The 21,563-nt window shown below is 43.9% G+C and overlaps 1 protein-coding gene and 1 non-coding gene across 7 annotated transcripts in view; both read left to right on the plus strand.

The window, feature by feature from the left end:
• Positions 1-21,563, plus strand: part of LOC100666198 (general transcription factor II-I repeat domain-containing protein 2-like) — a 75,264-nt gene that overhangs the window by 13,621 nt on the left and 40,080 nt on the right. For 4 of the 6 annotated variants that reach the window (XM_064296094.1, XM_064296090.1, XM_003416549.4 and 1 more), the window contains exon 3: positions 15,635-15,773. The exons of 1 other annotated variant lie outside the window; for it this stretch is intronic. In XM_064296094.1, the coding sequence (XP_064152164.1) occupies positions 15,635-15,773 (139 nt within the window). Of the gene's footprint in view, positions 1-15,634; positions 15,774-21,563 lie in introns of those variants that run through there. One more of the 6 variants, XM_064296093.1, reaches the window with a different exon arrangement.
• On the plus strand, positions 4,451-4,557 carry LOC111752458 (U6 spliceosomal RNA). The gene has a single exon (XR_002787387.1). It is a non-coding gene; the product is annotated as a U6 spliceosomal RNA (small nuclear RNA).

A 21,563-nucleotide genomic window follows, 5' to 3' on the forward strand; every position in this document is an offset into this window, starting at 1 on the left:
CGTCAAATGATCTAGAGTAACATCACCAGTGATGAAAAAACTGACAGTTTGCCTCCTGATACGAGGCACTGGGAAGGAACAAGTCATCGCTATGGCATTCCTACCCAAAGTACACAGCCTGAATCCAATTAGGAAGAAACCTCAGACAGCCTTGAGTTAAGGGACATTCTACAATATAATCGGTCTAGACTTTTAATACATGTCAATGTCATGAAAGACAAAGAAAGATTGAGGAAATGTTCCACATGGAAGGAGAGTAAAGAGACAGGCATCTAAATATAAAGTCTAATCCCAGATTTGATCCTGGACCAGGAAAAATATGTGTTAATATTTATTTGGTTTTCTGTTTCTGTAAAGAACATTATTGGGTCAATTAGCGACATATGAATAAGATCTGTAGTTTCAATAATATTGTAACAGTGTTAATTTCCTGATTATGATAACATTTCTGTACTTAGGTAAGAGAATGTCCTTGATTTTTACAAAATACACAGTGACGTATTTAGGGATCGGAGGGCATCATGTCTGCTACTTGTTCTGAAGCAGATTAGGAAAAAATATATAAGAGTCCATGTAGGGAGCATGATGAAGCAAATGCAATAAAAAGTCAACATTTGGGGAATCTGGGTGGAGGGTATATAGGAATTCTTTGTACGTTGTAGCAAATTTTCCTGTAAATAAAAAAGTTTTTTAAAAACTTAAAATTTGTATTTGTCTCAAATCTAGTAATTGATAATTTCTGTGTCTGGAATAAAACTTTACGTATCATGAAATTCAATGGTGGTACTAATTAGTTGAATAATTTTAGAAATAATTTTATCAGGACTATGCTCATAGTATTTCAATCAAGAGGCCCTGAGAGTTTAACGTCATCATTGTCTTGAATACACGTAAATAGGTCAGAGAAATAACAACTCACCTAGGTCAACTTAGCAACCAGAGGAAGGGAGACCTGGCTGAAAACCTGAATACTGGCTTCCAATGAAGTATAGAAGTTAGATGCATCAGGTGAGAACTCCATCAAAATGCAGTGAGTTGGAGTGTTATGTTAGTAACATCATCAGAACCTACACAAATTCAAGGGGAATAATGCGAATCAAGATCAGCCCAAGGCTGATCCCTGTAAGGTGGAGGTCAGACATATCTCCACCCTCCAACCTTTTTACCAATTCTGACACCAGCTGTCCCTTCCATGGCACTCTCTTCTTCTCTTCTGGGTTCGATAATGTGTTACAGTGGTCACACAGAACTCATTGGCCGTACTTAGGGTTAAGTGGTTTATTAAAGAAGTAACAGGGTACAACTTGGAATCAGATCAACAGGCTACAACTCAGGATCAGGGTCAGGAAGCATGTACACAAAGTCCCTATCCTTCAGTGCAGGACAGCTCTCTCAGTTCCTCTCGATGGTGCAGGCGTCTTCTCAGCCCCCTCAGGACAGGTTCCTCTTGGTCCTGCTGTCTGTCACCACCAACTCTGCCTCTTGGCCCCTTCCAGGCCTCTCACCGTCTTCAGTGTTATAGACCTTGACCTGTGTTACAGCTTTTTTAAGAGGTTCCTTGCCTCGTTTCTTGCTGCTGCTTCTCTCTTCTGCTTCTGTTTGCTTCCTGTCTAAAAGCCTTCTGTGGGGTTGGTCGCATATATACACAAACTCATCATCAGTTTCAAGACATGGCCCTCCCACCAGGGCCACGAACTAACCAATCCCCTCTCGGCAGGCTACAGATACTTCAGTTGCGTAGTAGGCTATGGTAACTTCATTTGCATAGTCTGTAGTCATGTCTTTTGCATGGAATATTGACCAATCCCTGCAAGGTGCATTCCAGTCACAAGAGAGGCCACAGCTGAGGGCCAGATAAAAAGGATCAAACCAAGTTGTTTACAGCTTACCCAGGAAATGTAGCAAACCCTCTGGGGTGGAAAACTAGGGCAAAGATAACTCCCTAGGTCTTAGGGGAAAGATCTCACAAGCTGTTTTTCCAAAGAATGGAGGGAAAAGGCCACATAAGGGAACTCATTTCACGGTTGGCAAGATGTAGGAGAGCAGAGAAAAACTTCTGCAACCAGAAACTTATATAATTCAGCAGCTAGAGTTTCACATCTGTAATAGCAGAGTAGGTAATGTGCACCAGTCCTTTTCTCTCCAGACAGCTAGTAGAGGGAGAGGAATATACAGTGATACCTGTGAGAGCTGGAACTCAACAGGACTGCCTTGTTTTTCCAGGTCTCGCAAATTTTCCACTTTTGACAGGGTGCAGCCTTACCACTTTTCTATCTCTCATTTTAGTGGAAAATATTTGAGTTTTCCTTCCCTGACAGGTTTCCACCTTACATGGGTTCCACCTTTCACAGGTTTTACCGTAAGGTATCAGAGATCTAACAAGAGAGTGAAGAATTACCTGGCCCTCAGCTAAACTGTGTAAAGAGACATCAACACAAGGACTAGTACTGAGCATCAAATACATACTCTCCCTAGAACGAAGACTAAGAGGGAGAGGATATAGTGTATAATGGCTAAAAAAACAGGAAGGGAAGAAGAATGGGGAGAACATGTGCAAAAGAAAATTTTTAGTGTTTATTCACTTTGGTGGCAGTATTACTGTTACTATTTTGAGACTGTAATGTGAGATAAAACAAACGAGTAATTATGAGATATTCTAATTCTGTCATAGCCAGTGTCCTTGAAAACCAGGATTTTCAGTGTGGAAGAAAGGAGATACTGATGTAATAGGTTAGAGAGTAAGTAAAATTTCTGGAGTCTTTAGAAGAAAAAAGTATTATCTGGCCAAGATCTAAGAGAAGATGAAACCAAAAGACATGATCCTGGCATTTGAGGATGCTTTACCTTTGGGAAAAGGCTGTTGAGAGGCTGAATAGGGCTCACGATGATGTTATGGCTTTAGGGGGAAATCTTGGAGCTCTGGGCCCGAAGGGCCTGCCATTGGTTGGAATCTCTAAGGGCTACTCTCTAGGAACAAGGGTGAACCCGTCATAGGGCAGCATTCACAGGAACTACAGCTCAGCCCTAAGGCATAGCACTCCCATAAATTGAATTATGGTGAGCCTGGGTTGCTAGTGCCCCCAGCTGTGTAACAAAAACAGATCTAGATTCTCTCTGTCAGAAGACAACATCCTTCAAAGCCCCAAATTATTTTTATAACCAATTTAGCAAATTTAGTATCTTGCTACAATCTGATATAAACAGGCACACAAGGGACAAGAGAGCATGAGGTTGCTTAGCAGAAACAATGGACAATAGAAACAGACCTACAGGGGTGCCAAATGTTGGAATTCTGAATTATCGGAGATCGATTCAAAAATAGCTGTTTACTATTTTCTAGAGGTAAAAGATAAGACTGAGACTTTTGTCAAAGAGCTGGAAATTATAAAAAAGGCGATAGTATATTTGAAGGCAATCAAAAAGAAGTTACAGAACTGAAAGATATAATAATTGAAATTAAGAATTTGAGAAATGGGTATAACAGCCAGCTAGAAACCCTGGTAGCATAGTAGTTAAGTGCTACGGCTGCTAACCAAAAGGTTGGCAGTTCAGATCCCCAGGCGCTCCTTGGAAACTCTGTGGGGCAGTTCTACTCTGTCCTATAGGGTCACTATGAGTCGGAATTGACTTGACAGCAATGGGTTTAGACACAACTGTAGAGAATTAGTGAACCGAAAGATGAGTCTGAAGAAAATGTCTAGCGTGAAGGACAGATTAGCAAAAGAATGAACAAAAGAGAAAGTAAGAGGCTTTGGGAATAAAGCAAGAATATCTAACATACATAGGATGGAGTCCCGTAAGGATAGGAGAGAGAGAATAGGGCAGAAGAAATCATAACAGAATTTCCCAAAACTGGTGAAAGACATCAGTTATAGACCTAAATAGCTCTACAAATCCTGATTGTTATCAGTAAAAAGAAATCTACACATTGGCATCGCATAGTGAAATTGCTGAAAAACAAAGACAGAGAAAATGTTAAAAGCAGCCAGAAGGAGGGGAAAGACACATCTCCTTCAGCGGAGCCACGACTGGGTTAACAGTTTACTTCACAAGGCGGAAATAATGGAAACCAGAAGTGCTGAAAGAAACGCACTGCTAGTTAGAATTCTATTCCCTGTGAAAACGTCAGATTGAAAGAGAAATAAAGACATTTTCAAATTTAGAAAAAGGCAATAGAATTTATGCATTTATGACAAACCCACAGCTAACATCAGTTCAATAGTGGAGAAAGATTGAGAGCTTTCTCCTTAAGATAAGAAGACAAGGATGCCCACCCTCACCACTGTTATTTAATATTATGCTAGAAGCCTTAACCAGAGTAATTAGGCAAGAAAAAATAAAAAGGTATTCAAATTGGGAAGGAGGAAATAAATATATCCCTTTTTACAGATTACGTAATCCTGAGTATACAGAAAACCCCAAAGAACCCACACCAAAGTAGCAGAGTACAGTGCTGTCCGCAGCAGCACATATGCTGAAATTGGAACAAGACAGAGAAGATTAGCATGGCCCCTGTGCAAGGATGACACGCAAAGTCATGAAGCATTCCATAATTTGTGGGGTTCACAGAGCTAGGACCCCTGGGAGTCTCTCATGAACATCCCTGCCTCAGGCATCTGTATAGCCACTCCAGTCACATCGCTGTTATTAAAGTTACTGAAGTAGTTCTTATATCCATATTCAAATGAATGTTTTCATCAACTAAAATTTGTGTTTAAAAAATGTGACAGGGCACAAGGTCAACACACAAACATCAGTTGTGTTTCTGTATATCGGCAATAAGTATTTGGAAAGTGAAATTAAGGAAATGATTCCATTTACATGAGTATCTAAAAGAATGAAATACTAGGAATAAATTTAACCAGGGAGGTGAGAGACTTACATGCTGAAAAGTGTAAACCATTACTCAAAGACATTAAAGAAGACTTGAGTAAATGGAAGGACATTCTATGCTCAGGGATTGAAGAACTTAATATTAAGATGTCAGTACTAAGAAGGAAACCAAAAACTCAAACTAGTCTACAGGACAGTCTACATGAACCACAGCCTCGTATACCCTGAGACCAGAACGGGATGGTGCCCGGCTACCACTACGGACCATTCTAATCAGGGCCACAGTGGATGGGCCCTGATAGAATGGGAGGAAAATGTGGAACAGAACCTCAAATTCCCCAAGCAAAACAGACCTGCTGGACTGGTTGAGTCTGGAGGATTCCCAAAGGCTGTTGCCCCAAGGTACTCTTCAAACCTTGAACTGAGACTAACCCTGAGGTCACATTGAAGCTAAATAACAAATTGGCTCAAAAAATAATGAATACCACTTCTAAGTACTGTACTCCTTTAAAAAATCACCTATATGAGACCAAACAGTTAACAGTTACATTAAAACAAAGATGAGAATGTAAGGGGCAGGGAAACTAGGTTAATAGAAACAGAACAACTAGAATGGAAATAACAAGAATGTTCATGCATTGTGAAGAACATAACAATGTCACTGAACAACTTGTGCAGAAATTGTTGAACGGGAACCTAAACTGCTGTGTAAACCTTCATCGAAAATACAATAAAATGTTATTTTTTAAAAAAGATATCAACACTACCCAAAGCAACCTATATAGTCATTGCAGTCCCCGTCAGCTTTGCGACGGCCTTCTTTGCAGAAATGGAAAAGCCAATCCTTGAATTTATACGGTCCAACCAGGGACCCTGAATAGCCAAAGCAATCTTGAAAAAGAAGAACAAAGTGGGAGGACTCACACTTCGCAAAACATACTATAAATCTACAGTAACCAAAACAGTCTGGTCCTGGCATAATGATAGACATATCGAACAATGGAATAGAATTGAGAGTCCAGAAATAAATCCACACGTCTGTAGTCAGTTGATTTTCAATAAGGGTGTATCTTAGTTATCTAGTGCTGCTATAACAGAAATACCACAAGTGGATGGCTTCAACAAAGAGAAATTTATTCTCTCAAAGTCTGATAGGCTACAAGTCCATATTCTGGGTGTCATCTATAAATATCATCTATAGGGGAAGGCTTTCTCTCTGTCAGCTTTGGAGGAGGGTCCTTGTCATCATTTTGCCCCTGGTTTGGGAGCTTCTTAGCGCAGGAACCTGTGTTCCAAAGGACATGCTCTGCTCCCGGCACTACTTTCTTGGTGGTAGAGGTCCCCGAGTCTCTCTGCTTGCTTCTTGCTTTTATATCTTGAAAAAGATTGGCTCAAGACACTATCTAATCTTGTAGATCTCATCAGTATAACTGCCGCTAATCCATCTTGTTAACATCATAGTGACAGGATTTACAATACATAGGGAAATCGCAGTCATACAGTAGACAATCATACAATACTGGGAATCATGACCTAGCCAAGTTGACAAATATTTTGGGGGGACACAATTCAATTCGTGACAGGGTGCTAAGTTTATTCAATGGAGAAAGAAGAACCTCTTTAATAAATGGTACTGGGAAACTGGATTTCCACATGAAAAAAATAAAGCTGTACCCATACCTAACATCATATATGACATAAACTCAAAATGGATCAAGGACCTAAATGTAAGAACTAAAACCATAAACCTTTTAGAAAGAAAACATAGGAGTAATGCTTTGGGACTTAGTATTTGACAATGGACATAACACACACACACAAAAAAAGAGCAACAAAAGACAGGATAGATAAATGGGACTTCATCAAAATTAAAAACCTGTTCATAAGAGGACTTTATCAACAAAGTGAAGGGACATCCTGCAGATTAACCACCTAAACGTCTGTCAGCATACAAATGGGTCAACACTATGTGGTATATACATACAATGGAATATAATTCAGTCATAGAGAAAAATGAAGTCCTGATACTTGTTACCACATGGATGAACCTTGAGTGAAATACGTCAGTCACAAGAGGACAAGTACCTTATGATCTTATGTATATGAAATATCTAGAATAGGCAAATGTATAGAGACCAAAGTTTATTAGTAGTTACCAGGGGTGAGAGGGAGGGGGAAAGAAGGAGTCATTGCTTAGGGGGCACTGAATTTCTGTGAAGAGTGATGAAGAATCTTATTGACCCTCACTGCCGTAACGGTAAAAAAAAAAACCAAACCCATTGCTGTGGAGTAGATTCCGACTCATAGTGACCCGGTAGGACAGAGTAGAACTGCCCCATAGAGTTTCCAAGGAGCGCCTGGTGGATTCAAACTGCCGACCTTTAGGTTAGCAGCTGTAGCACTTAAGCACTTAACCACCAGGGTTTCCAAGAAGAACGGCTTCCCTGACAGGAAATGACCACATACTGTCAGAGGGCTGGACGTGATGGAGAAATGAAAATGAAGTCCCATTTGCTTGCCTGAGGATTCAGATATACTGGGATCCTCTTTGCATACGTCCAGTCCACTTAATGCAGAGGAACCTGTGAGATCACAAAAAAAAAAAAGTGTGTTGAAAAAATTTTGAACTAGATCGTGGTATCGTTTGCACAATGTGATGAAAGCAATGAATGTAATTAATGTAATTACATGAATTGTACGTGTAACAAATGTTCAAATTGCAAATGGTTTATATATGTGTATAAATATACGTACATGTGTATGTATATGTATATACATATATACGTATTTAAAAACCTGTGAAAGCTGGAACCTGTGTAAGGTGGTTTCTTAGGTTGGGTTTTCTAGAGAAGCAAAACCAGTAAAGCATATAAATATATACAGAGTTTTATATTAAGGAAATGGCTCACGTGGTTGTAGAGGTTGGAATGTCCCAAGTCCGTGGGTCAACCTGGAGGCTTCTCCTGATTCATGTAACCACAGGGGCTGATGAACCCAAGATCAGCACTCAGCAAGGCTCTGGCTCACAGGCTGCGAAGACCAAAGAGTCCCAAGATCAGCAGGCAAGACAGCAGGTAAGCTGCTAGCTCAAGTCCCAAGAACTTGAGATCAAACGAGGAGGAGCCAGCTGTAGGATCCACAGCAAGCAAAAGCCCATGAGCCTTGCCAGAAAGTCCACTTGTATTGGATGCAGGCCACACCCCCAAGGAAACTCCCTTTCAGCTGATTGGCTGCTTACAGCAGAGCCTATCATGGAGGTGATCACATTATATCAAGTCTAATCATGGAGATGATTGCATCGTTATGCAACTGCCAAACTACATCATAACTTCCAAACCACTGAGAATCCCGGCCCAGCCAAGTTGACACAAAACCTTAACAATCACAGTCTACCCTTTGTCAACTTGACACCTGTACACATCTTCTTAAACTGTACATAATCTCTGAATAAAGACAATTATGAAGTCATATTTGCACCTAACATGATACAACAAACACACATTCAACTGAAAGCACACTACGCGTTTACATCTTATATTTTATAAGTAAAGAAAACAAAAACATGCGATGCACACATACAAGAAAGAAATAACTTGTAACAATTACAATCCTTGTTTCTGCAACTAGTCATGTGTTTGTAAATGGTATTTAGAACTACCTCCTTCCACCACCCGTTCTGTATTTCCTTTGCCCTCAGCAAGCACCTCAGCTGGTTGCCGTTCTTTGCCTGGTGTGGTGACCCAAACCTTCGTTCCGGAAGAGTCTGGGCCATTAGTAGTCATATCAGATTTGGGTTGCTATAGTTTTCCATTGACTTTAATCACAGGGCATGGTAGTACTAAGAGATGCCCTCAGGGATCTCCTGCATTCCAGACATCCTCTTCTTTACCTCCATTATGTAATATCAATCTTATTTCATTTTGATAATCAGGATCAGTCACACTAACTAGTATGGTAACTCCCTTCTTTGCCTGTTGATCCAGAGGAATAAGGAGCCCAAAGTGGTTAGGTGGCATTCTTTTTTTCTTTTTTTTTTTGGCTTTAACAACAGGTGGCATTCTTAACTTCCAGTTCAGTGGAATCAGTGATATGTCTCCAGGTGGGAGCATTCCTACTTTAGGAATTACGACCTCAGACCTACAGAGCATAGGGTTGCAAGGACAGGAAGCAAAAATTTTGCAAGTGGGTCACTAGGGGTAATAGTGGTGCCACTACCATAGCCACCCCTTGATTCCTGGACCCATGAATCCTGGCTGTGGAAGAAACAGCACCATATATTGGGTACTGGTTTAGAGCATATACAGCCTTCTGGAGGACGTTGTCCCAACCCTGCAAGGTTTTGCCACCTAGCTAGCACCATAATTACATCTTTAGAAGGCCATTCCATCATTCTGTCAAGCTAGCAACTTCAGGATGGTGGAGAACACAGGAAGACCAGTGAATTCCAAGAGCATGGGCCCATTGCTGCACTTCATTTTCTGTGAAGTGAGTCCCTTAATCCAAGGCGATGCTATATGGGATACTATGATGGTGGATAAGGCATTCTGTGAGTCCGTGGATGGTAGTTTTGTCAGAAGCGCTGTGTGCAGGGAGGGCAAATCCATATCCAGAGTAAGCGTCTATTCCAGTAAGAACAACACACTGCCCTTTCCATGATGGAAGTGGTGCAGTGTAGTCGACTTGACACCAGGTTGCTGGCTGATCACCTCGAGGGATGGTGCCATATCAGGGACTCAGTCTCTGTTGCTGGCAAATTGGACACTCAACAATAGCTGTAGCCAAGTTGGTCTTGGTGAGTAGAAGTCCACGTTGCTGAGCCCATGCGTAACTTCCATCCTTGCCACCGTGGCCACTTTGTTCATAAGCCCATTGGGCAACAACAGGAGTGGCTGGGGGAAGAGGATGACTCATTTCCGCATAACATGTCATCCTATCCACTTGATTGTTAAAATCCTCCTCTGACAGCAGGGCTCTGGCTCACAGGCTGTGAATACCAACACATCCCAAGATCAGCAGGCAAGATGGCAGGTAAACTGCTAGCTCAAGTCCCAAGAACCAGAGGTCAGAAGAACAGAAGTCAGCTGCAGGATCCAGAGCAAGCAAAAGCCCACGAGCCTTGCCAGAAAGTCCACCTGTATTGGATGCAGGCCACACCCCCAAGGAAACTGTTTCAACCGACTGGATACTTACAGCAGACCCCATCATGGAGGTGATTGCATCATTATGCAACTGCCCAACTACATCATAACTTCCAAACCACTGAGAATCCAGGCGCAGCCAGATTGACACGCAATCTTAATGTCAACTCACCAACAGTGGGTTGGTTTTTTGGTTTTATATGTGTTTGTATATGTGTGTGTGTGTGTTTATGTATGTATGCACATATATTGAAATGAGTTCATTTACTTCCTTTTGCCTTGGTTCTTTGGAAAAATAGTTTGAATGATTTTTTCCTCCTAAGCCCTAAGGAGTTACCTTTGCCCTAGTTTTCTACCCCAGAGGGTTTGTTGCTTTTGTCCAGGTTGATTAACATTTTCTGGGTAAGCTGTAAACAACTTGATGGTTTGATACTCTTTGTCTGGCCCTGGCCTGCAGCCTGCCCTGTGATTGGTCTATTTTATGCACCTTACAGGGATTGGTCAATATACATTAGATTATGCAAATGAAGTGACTGTAGAATATACAAATGAAGTGACTATGGTCCATCAAGGGGAGTGGTCAGTTCATGGCTCTGCTGGGAGGACCATACCTTGAAATTGACAAGGAGTTTGCTTATGTATGCAGCCAACCCCACAGAGGTTTCAGAAGGAAGGAAAGAGGGGAAAAGGTAAGAGGAGCAGGAAGAGTGAAGTAGCAAAGAGAGAGGAGGCAAGGAACCTCCTAAAAGAGCTGTAACACTGAGGATGGTCTCCTGCAGCAGAGCTGGTGGTGAGAGGCCCGAAAGGAGCCCTGGATCAGAGCCGGTGGTGAGAGGCCCAGAAGGAGCCTTGGAGCAGAGCCGATGGTGGCAGGCCCAGAAGGAGCCCTGGAACAGAGCCGGTGGTGGCAGGCCCAGAAGGAGCCCAGCAGCAGTTGGTGGTGGCAGGCCCAGAAGGAGCCCTGGATGAGAGCCGGTGGTGAGAGGCCCGGAAGAAGCCCTGGAGCAGAGCCGGTGGTGAGAGGCCCGGAAGGAGCCTTGGAGCAGAGCCGATGGTGGCAGGCCCAGAAGGAGCCCTGGAACAGAGCCGGTGGTGGCAGGCCCGGAAGGAGCCCAGCAGCAGTTGGTGGTGGCAGGCCCAGAAGGAGCCCTGGATGAGAGCCGGTGGTGAGAGGCCCGGAAGAAGCCCTGGAGCAGAGCCGGTGGTGAGAGGCCCGGAAGGAGCCCAGCAGCAGAGTTGGTGGTGAGAGGCCCGGAAGGAGCCCTGGAGCAGAGCCGGTGGTGACAGGCCCGGAAGGAGCCCTGGAGCAGAGTCGGTGGTGAGAGGCCCGGAAGGAGCCCTGGAGCAGAGTCGGTGGTGAGAGACCCGGAAGGAGCCCTGGAGCAGAGCCGGTGGTGAGAGGCCCGGAAGGAGCCCTGCAGCAGAGTCGGTGGTGAGAGGCCCGGAAGGAGCCCTGGAGCAGAGTCGGTGGTGAGAGGCCCGGAAGGAGCCCTGGAGCAGAGTCGGTGGTGAGAGGCCCGGAAGGAGCCCTGGAGCAGAGTCGGTGGTGAGAGGCCCGGAAGGAGCCCTGGAGCAGAGTCGGTGGTGACAGGCCCGGAAGGAGCCCTGGATCAGAGCCGGTGGTGAGAGGCCCGGAAGGAGCCCTGGAGCAGAGTCGGTGGTGACAGGCCCGGAAGGAGCCCTGGATCAGAGCCGGTGGTGACAGGCCCGGAAGGAGCCCTGGAGCAGAGCCGGTGGTGGCAGGCCCGGAAGGAGCCCTGGAGCAGAGCCGGTGGTGACAGGCCCGGAAGGAGCCCTGGAGCAGAGTCGGTGGTGACAGGCCCGGAAGGAGCCCTGGAGCAGAGTCGGTGGTGAGAGGCCCGGAAGGAGCCCTGGATCAGAGCCGGTGGTGACAGGCCCGGAAGGAGCCCTGGAGCAGAGCCGGTGGTGACAGACCCGGAAGGAGCCCTGGAGCAGAGCCGGTGGTGACAGGCCCGGAAGGAGCCCTGGAGCAGAGCCGGTGGTGACAGGCCCGGAAGGAGCCCTGGATCAGAGCCGGTGGTGACAGGCCCGGAAGGAGCCCTGGAGCAGAGCCGGTGGTGAGAGGCCCGGAAGGAGCCCTGGAGCAGAGCCGGTGGTGACAGGCCCGGAAGGAGCCCTGCAGCAGAGCCGGTGGTGACAGGCCCGGAAGGAGCCCTGGAGCAGAGCCGGTGGTGACAGGCCCGGAAGGAGCTCTGGAGCAGAGCCGGTGGTGGCAGGCCCGGAAGGAGCTCTGGAGCAGAGCCGGTGGTGGCAGGCCCGGAAGGAGCCCTGGAGCAGAGTTGGTGGTGGCAGGCCCGGAAGGAACAGAGTCAGTGGTGATGTCAGAAACCTGCTGTTAGGAATGTAGCTAAGAGAGCTGAACACAGCTGCTGCACTGGCTGTGAGCTGGGCAGTTAGCAGTGGAGAGGCTGACGGCAGGGAGGCCGAAGGCGGACAGGCTTTCGAGGCTGAGAAGGTGTCATGGATTGAATTATGTCCCCCCAAAAAAGTCTGAATCAATTTGACTGGGCCATGAGTCCCCAGTATTGTGTGGTCGTCCTCCATTTTGTGATTGTAATTTTATGTTAAAGAGGATTAGGGTGGAATTGTAACACCCTTATCCAGGTCACATTTCTGATCCAACGTAAAAGGAGTTTTCCTGGGATGTGGTCTGCACCACCTTTTATCTTATAAGACATAGAAGGAAAGGGAAGCAAGCAGAGAGTTGAGGACCTCATACCACCAAGAAAGCAGTGCCAGAAGCAGAGTGCATCTTTTGGACCCAGGGTTCCTGTGCCAGGAAGCTCCTAGTCCAGGGGAAGATTGAGGAGAAGAACCTTCCTCCAGGACTAACAGAAGAGACAAAGCCTTCCCCTGGAGCTGATGCTCTGAATTTGGACTTCGAGCCTACTAGACTACGAGAAAATAAATTTCTCTTTGCTAAAGCCATCCACTTGTGGTATTTCTGTCACAGCAGCACTAGGTGACTAAGACAGAGGGGGTATGCATGGCCAAAAAGCCTGTCCTGAGGGGGCTGAGAGGAGGGCTTTATGGCCAAGAGGGGACGTGCCCAGCAAGGAGAAGTCCTGCTTGCTTGTAGGGCAGAGAGGAGCTGAGAGAGCTGTCCTGCACTGAAGAAGGGAGGGATGTGCTCTTCATTTCAGGGAAGACTTCCAGACTTTGCCTACATGCTTCCTGATCCTGGTCCTGAGCTGTAGCCTGTTGATCCTGATCCCTAGTTGTACCCTGTTACTTCCTTAATAAAACACTTAACCGTAAGCGTGGCCTGTGAGTTCTGTGTGGCCCTTACAATGAATTATCAAACTCACAAGAGAAGTAGAGTGCTGTGGCAGGGACAGCTTGTGGCAGAATTGGTAAAAAGGTTGGAGAGAGGAGGTGTGTCTGACCTCTACCTCATAGGAATCAGCTTTGTGACTCTCTCAACCCCCTGAAGTTAGAGGACTTCAGGTAGCACTACTACAATACAATGTATACTTATATATGTATTTTTTTAACTACAAATTACCACAAACTTAGTGGCGTAAAACAACACAAATTTATTATCTTCCAGTTCTATAGGTCAGGGAACCCTGGTGGCACAGTGGTTAAGAGCTCGGCTGCTAACTAAAAGGTTGGTAGTTTGAACCCACCAGATGTTCCTTGGAAACTGTGGGGCAGTTCTACGCTGTCCTATAGGGTATCTATGAGTCGGAATCAACTTGACAGCAATGGGTTTTCTGTAGGTCACAAGTCAGAAAATGGGTGTTGTTATGGGGCTAAACTCAAGGGCTATCTCATCAGGGCTGAGTTTCTTCTGGAGGCCCTGGGGGAACATCCGGGCCTTGTCTTTCCAGCTTCTAGAGGCTGCCCACATCCCTTGGCTCATGGCCCTTTCAGCAGGGGCACTGCTGAGCTCTTATCCACTGTCACGTCTCCTTCTCTGCCTCCCTCTTTTCTTTGTAAGACTATAAGGATTTCATGGAACCCACCCAGATAATGCAGGATAATCTCCTCATCTAAAGATCCTTAATTAATCATGTTTGAGAATCCCTTTTGCCGTAGAAGGTAACATACTCATAGATTCTGGAGATTAGGATTTGGACAACTTTGGGGGGCCATTAGGGGCTCTGGTAGCGCAGTGGTTAAGTGCGCAGCTGCTAACCAAAAGTTTGGCAGTTTGAACCCACCGGCAGCTGCCGGGAGAAAGATGTGGCAGTCTGCATGCATAAAGATGACAGCCTTGGAAACCCTATGGGGCAGTTATACTCTGTCCTATAGGGTCATTGTCTTAGTTGTCTAGTGCTGCTATAACAGAAATACCACAAGTGGGTGGCTTTTAACAAAGAGAAATTTATTTTCTCATAATCTGGTAGGTTACAAGTCCAAATTCAGGGCGTTGGCTCCAGGGGAAGGCTTTCTGTCTCTGTCAGCTCTGGAGGAAGGTCCTTGTCCTCAATCTTCCCCTGGTCGAGGAGCTTCTCAGGTGCAGGGACCCCAGGTCCAAAGGATGAGCTCTGCTCCTGGTGCTGCTTTCTTGGTGGTATGAGGTCCCCAATTCTGTGCTTGCTTCCTTTTCCTTTTAGTTTTTGAGAGAGAAAAGGTGATGCAGGCCACACCCCAGGGAAACCCCCTTTACCTTGGCTCAGGGAAGTGACCTGAGTAAGGGTAGTGTTACAATCCCACCTTAATCCTCTTAACATAAAATTGCAATCACAAAATGGAGGACAACCACACAATCCTGGGAATCATGGCCCAGCCAAACTGATACACACATTTTTGGGGGGACATAATTCATTCCATGACAGTCACTATGAGTCAGAATCGACTTGATGGCAACAGGTTGATTTTTTTTGTTTGTTTTTACCATCAAAAAGGTGGTTGTGATGCTGGAAGCTATGCCATGGTATTTGAAATACCAGCAGGGTCACCCATGGTGGACAGGCTTCAGTGGCGCTTCCAGACTAAGAGAGACGAGGGAGAAAGGCATGTGATGGACTTCTGAAAATCAGCCTGTGAAAACCTATGGATCGCAACAGAACGTTGTCCAACTCAATTCCTTTGGACAAGTCACCAGAAAGGACCAATCGCTGGAGGAGGACATTATGTTTGGTGAAATGGAGGGACAGCAAAAACAAGGGAGACCCTTGGTGAGATGAATTGGCGTAATTGCCACAATGGTGAACTCGAGTATGCCGACGATTGTGAGGATGACGCAGTACAAGGCAACATTTCGTTCTGTTGTATGTAGGTCACCATGACGTGAGTTAACTCGATGGCAGCTGTCTGTCTCTTTGCTTACCATCGGTCAGCCATGCTAAAGAAAATACTAAATAATCTTTGTATTCTCTCCAAAGAAAATGATGTTACAAGATTGTCGTCAAATGAAGAGGTGATCAAAGAGTCCATAGCCAACAATGTAGGAAAAAAAGGCATGTTGGAGAGAAATATATGGGAGTTAATAAAAATCTTATGTTCTCTAGGTTTTTTGGTATTTATATATGCTTGATAAATTTATCTTTGGGTTTTTTTTGTGTGTGATTTTTCTCACTTTAAATAAATATTCCTTTTGTATCAAATTTTGTATTCTTAAAGCAGGCCCTGCAGGCCCCACAAAATCTGGGTCTGCCCTTGTACATATTGTATCATTTTTCTCTCTATTCCAGTGTAAAGAACTGGCCAAGTCCAAGGCTGAAGTGGCCTGCATCGCAATGTACGAAACAGACCTGTTTGTCGTTGGAACCGAGAAAGGACGCGCCTTCGTCAATGCCAGGACAGATTTTCAGAAAGATTTTGCAAAATACTGTAGGTGTTAATAATTTTATTCTTTGCATTTCATAAATCTTAAATCGAAATGTTTGAGGGCAAGGTGTATGTAGTATTTTCTTCTAAGATATCATGAGCATTATCCCCCAAACAGTCTTGATGTATCTCCTTTGACTAGACGGACAAAATAAATAACAACTTCACTCTGATGAGTCCAAGAAAAATGGTCACTGTATTAGTATCTGTCCCAGCTGGACTCTGGTTTTGTGGAATACATCTGAAGGACAGAGGGAAAATTGTCTTTAATTCCTAAAATAAACTGACATTTTAGAAAGTACTCTTTTTTTAGTTCTTCCCAGAGGAAAGGAAAAAACCCTTTTAGGGCTTGTTAGGTATGTGAAGAAACAAGTGTTACCCTGTGTTAACCATTATGCAGTTAAACCTTTTTTTTTTTTTTTTACTGTGGGACTTCAGAGCCTTCAGTATGTCAGTGTATGTTATGAGAGTCCAAAAGGCAGCATTAGTGAGCGTAAGTGACCATGGACACAGTGAAGGAGATTGCTCTTGAGCATAAAACCTACATGTCTGTGGTGATTAGCCCTACCACTGCGGCTTTTCTACCAAGTGTTGATTTAGCAATTGACTATTTCCTGGAACCAGGAAAGGAAAAAAAAAACCTAAAAGGTTTGTCAGAGGGCATGAGGATGCATGTTGTTGTGTGCCATCGAGTGGATTCCAACTCATAGCGCCCCTAGAGGACAGAGGAGAACTGCCCATACGGTTTCCAAGGAGCGCCTTGGGGATTCCAACTGCTGGCCTTTTGGTTAGCTCTTAACCACTATGCCACCAGGGTTTCCCATTTATATGTATACATATATCTATAAATGCTCTCCAAGATAGTGTATCTATCCAAAATTAGGGTCGCCACTATCTAGACGATATATTTAAAAATGAAGCAATCTTTAAATAGTACAGTGAGTACTCGATGAACAAGAAGGGTAGTTTCAAATCATTATGTCAGTTGGATAAAGCTGCCAATTGGATTGGTAATCCTTGAAATTTAATTAATCCTATTGTTCTAGGTTATTGCCAACGAGTCAATTCAGACTCATAGCAACCCTATAGGACAGAGTAGAACTGCCTAATAGGGTTTCCAAGGATGTGATCTTTACGGGAGCAGATCACCACATCTTTCTCTCAGAGTTGGTGGGTTTGAACCGATGACGTTGTGGTTAGCAGCCTAGTGCTTAACTACTCCGCTGCCAGGACTCCTTTTTGAAATTTAATAACAGATGTACTATTTTAAGTTGCATAGTTGCATGCTAACTTTTCAGATATAAAGCTCTTTGTATTTTCTATTTCTTCTGTCCGTTTCAGTAAACTTTATTTTTCAAGGATTTGTTTATTTCATTGAAGTTGTCGACATTGTTGGAATAAAGTGCTTTATAATATTCCCTTTATTATTTTAATGTCTGTTTGTAGGATCTGTATTCCTCTCTCTGTTTTTGTTTCTGGTGTTGATAATTTGTGCTTCTTTTCCTTGATGAATCTCTCAAGGGATTCACCCATTTCATTTTTATTTCCGGTGAACTAACTTGTGGCTTGGTTGATTTTCTGTTGTTTATCTGTTTTCTTTGTCATTTATTTCCACTCTTATCTTTATTACTTTCCTTATATTTTCTTTCAGTTTAATTGCCTTTCTATTCTAGCTTCTTGATTTGGTAACTTAGGTCACTGACTTTATTTCCTTTCTATTACATTCATTTAAGGTTGTAATTTTCCCTCTAGGCTCTGCTTTAGCTGTGTCCTACAGATTTTGGTATGTTGTGCTTTCATTATCTTTTAGTTCACTGTGTCATCTAATATCCCAGGTAATTTCTTTTTTGACCCATGTGTTACTTTGAAGCATGTTGTTTTAATTTCTGAATCTTTGGGGATTTGCTATTATTTCTTTCTGCTCTGATCCTCTTGTAGTCTAAAACCACACTCCATATGATTTCAGTCCTTCTCAGTTTGTTGATATTTTATGGCTTAGCACATGGCAGTGGGTTTAGCCCATGGCAGTGGGCTTAGCACATGGTTTGCGATGACGTTATTCAGTTCATCTGTACCCTTTCTGCTTATCCCATCAGCTACTGATAGAAGAGTATTAAAATCTCTAACTGTACTGTATATTTGTCTCCTCCTCCTTTTAGTTAGTATTTTTGCTTCATATATGTTGAAGCTTCGTTATTAGATACATACGCATTTAGAACTGTAATGTCTTCCTAGTAAATTGACCCTTTTTTCCTTATAAAATATTCTCCTTTGGTCTAGTTATGCTCCTGATCTTGAAGCCTACTTTGTCACAAAGCCACATCAGCTTTCTTGTGCATTACATGGTATATCTTGTTAAGACCAGTCGAAGTTGATTTTGCCTTTTATCCTAGGGTATCACCCTTAGTCTTGGGATGTGGTCTTTACTGCTTTACTGCTAAGGCGTGCCCCTTTGGGGGTTCATGAGATGTTTAACAAGATTCTTTGATTTGGCAGAACTTGAATTCCAAACTTGTTCTTCCCAGCATCACACGACTGTTGAAACCCTGCTCAGCTCTTTAGCTTCCAAATGTTGCTTTTCTTTAGTGTCTCACCCTGTGCTTGCACAGTTTCAAGGTAGGTTAAGAATTAGAGGGAAATTTATATGATGGTATTAGGGCTCCCTGGAGGCAGCGGTGGTTCAGTGGTAGAATTCTCACCTTCCATGCGGGAGACCTGGTTTTGATTCCCAGCCAGTGCGTATCATGGCCAGCCACCACCCAGGCTTGTGTGTTGCTCTGATGCGGAACAGGTCTCAGGGGAGTTTACAGACTAAGATGGACTAGGAAGAAAGGCCTGGTGATCTCCTTCTAAAAATCAGCCAGTGAAAATCCTGTGAGTCACAAGGGCAGCATTTTGTTCTGTTGTGCATGAGTCACCATGAGACCGGGGCCAACTCAACAGCGGCTAACAACACAACATTTGGGCTCCCACCTCTGTGGCTCATTCTTTTCTAGGACTTCCCACCTCAATTTCCAGCCACTCTGTCGGTTCCCACCTCTGACATAGGCTTCCTCACTTCACTAAGACTGTGCTTTATGGCTGAGCTCTATTCCCCCGTCTACCACAGGAACTGAGAAGTCCCTACAGGGAAAAAGACAGTCAAATGTAGATGTCACCTGGGATGCATGCATCCCTCCTTTCAAGCACAGCATTCCCTCCAGTGTCTGTCTGTTTTGGGTTATTCTCTGTTGCCTTCAAATAGCTGATTTTAATATTTTGTCCATTGCCAATCATTGTTACTGGCAGAAACGATTTTCTCTGCCATTTCTGGGACTGGAATGCTGGGTGTGATTCTTGAATATGTGATGTTTATTTCCTTAGAAATTGTTTTGGAGGGAAGGAAAAATTATTGCGTAATTGCATCAAAAGCACATTTATCAATGGGGAAGAAACAGTCTCTTTAACAAAGGGTGCTGACAAAACTCGATATTCACATAGAGAAAAATGAATGAGAATCCATACCTCACATCGTGTACAAAAACTAACTCAACATGGACTGAAGACCTGAATCTTAAAGCTAGAACTATTAAGTTCCTGGAAGATAACATACAGTCAAAACTAGGGGACCTAATTTTCAGCATAGCCTATCAAACAAAACTAAAAATACTCAAATGACAGAAGATAAATTAGATAACTGGGACCTCCTAAAAATTAAATACTTAAGCTCATCAAATGACTTTAGCAAGAGAGTAAAATGAAAACCTACAGACTGAGAAAAAATCTTTGACAACTACGTATCGGATAAGGGTCTAATCTCTAAAATATATGGAAAACTTCAACAATTCAACAGGAAGACAAATAATCTCATCAAAAAATGGACAAACAACATGATCAGACACTTCCAAAGAGGACATCCAGGTAGCCAACAAATACATGAAAAAATGGTCATGTTCATTAGCCATTTGTTATTGTTAGATGCCGTCGAGTCTCTTCTGACTCATAGTGACCCTATGTACAACAGAACAAAACACTACCCAGCCCTGTGCCATCCTCACAATTGTTGCTATGCTTGAGCCCATCGTTGTAGTCATTAGCCATTAGAGAGATGCAAATCAAAACTACAGTGAGATACCATCTCACCCCTGCTTTGTGAGATTGGAGCCTCTAAACATTTCTCCTTTGGCAGCTGGCACAGTGCTTGCCTTTGTCACAAGAGGGCTCAGGAGGGACACTGGAGGAAGAAGGGGCATTTTCTCCTGGTTCTGTTGGGCTCTCCTACTTGTGCTGTGGCCCACGATGACCAACGGCATCCGGGATACCCAGTGGCACTCAACTCCAGTGAATTTCAGTGACACCCTACCACATCCCTACCACAGGTGGCTTCAAACAGTCTTTGTCCACCGGTACCCCAGCCGGCTTCCCAGCAAATCTCACAGAAGTCCTAGAAGGAGGCTTCTGAGTGAATTCCAGCAACACCGTACCCAAAGGCAGTTTCCCAGGGATTTCCGCCAGTGCCCCAGGGAGTGAGCAGTCCCCAGCAAGTTCTGTTGGCAGCCTCCTCCTAGATGGCTTCCAGACAGTTCCACCAGCCCCCCAGGGGACAGTTTTCTTGCGATAGCCACCCAGTGGGCAGCTTGCCAGTGATTTCCACTGGCACCCCAGAGGGCCAGCACTGGATTGCCAGCCCCAGCTTGGGGCACCTCAGGAGACTCCTCGGCCATCCCATAGCCTGTGGCCGCATCCTCTCCAGAGAAGTCTGGGTCTCAGCCCTGGGGTGAGGAGCTTCCTCTTGAGATTTGTTCCTCCGTGGGTGCTCTGCCTCAGCCCTGACAGTAGTGGCTGCTCCTTTTAGTTTGTTAGAGTCCCCGTTAGTAGTTGAGCCCTTGTTACCAGGTAGTGAGTGAGTCTTTAACAGTAAAACCTACGAAAGCCGGAACCCCTGTAAGGGGGAAACCTGTCAGAGAAGGAAAATTCAAAGATTTTCCACTAAAACAATTACTTCAGCGTGATAAATATTCCCTGAAAGCCGTAACCTGCGAGATGCGGTTGGTACTGGAGCCCGAATATGAGGAAGAGCAGATGCTGAAGCCAGAAGTAGTTGCAGGAAGCACAGGAGTCAGAGAGGAGGGCTCAGCCTTCCTCTTCCTTCGCGCTGTTAGCGCGTGAGTGTGCACTGCCCATCGCCACTGTTCTCTGACTACCTCTAGTCTTCCCATTTTTGCCTGTAACTTTTTTCCAGCAAAGAACAATATCCATTAGTTTGGAAGAAGGTAAGAGATACTAATAAATTCCTTCATTTTCATTAAAATCTAGCACACTTTTTTTTTCTTCTCTTGAGATATTTTACTCTTATCCATAATTTTTAGTTTTTGCTTTAACTATTTGTAGTTTTGATACATGTTATTACAGTTTTCAAAACCCACTCCTTCATTTCCTTGAAATTCTTTCCTTCAAAGTGTCTTGCGCACAAAACAGAGAAGCATTTCCTCACTTGGCACATTCAATGTTTGTACAAAAGCAAAGATGTTCTTCTCATGCAGTTTGTTTCTTAAATATTTTACTGAAGTGTGCTGACTGTCATATAATGATGTTGATAGTTTTCATTTTGTTTGAGAAAATAAGATCATAAATTCCTTAATTTTTATAAGAACTTATTTCCTTTTTTAAAAAAAGCTTATTCCTTCACAGCCATGGACAAGAGAGTAAGAAATTTATCTCTGAAAGAAAAAATTTGACATTGTCAAAATCATAACTGAAGAAGAAAAGACCATCAGGGAAGCTGTAATTAATTTCAAGGGCAGCAAAACGCAA

Source organism: Loxodonta africana, chromosome 12, assembly GCF_030014295.1.
Source record: "Loxodonta africana isolate mLoxAfr1 chromosome 12, mLoxAfr1.hap2, whole genome shotgun sequence".
NCBI lineage: Eukaryota > Metazoa > Chordata > Mammalia > Proboscidea > Elephantidae > Loxodonta > Loxodonta africana.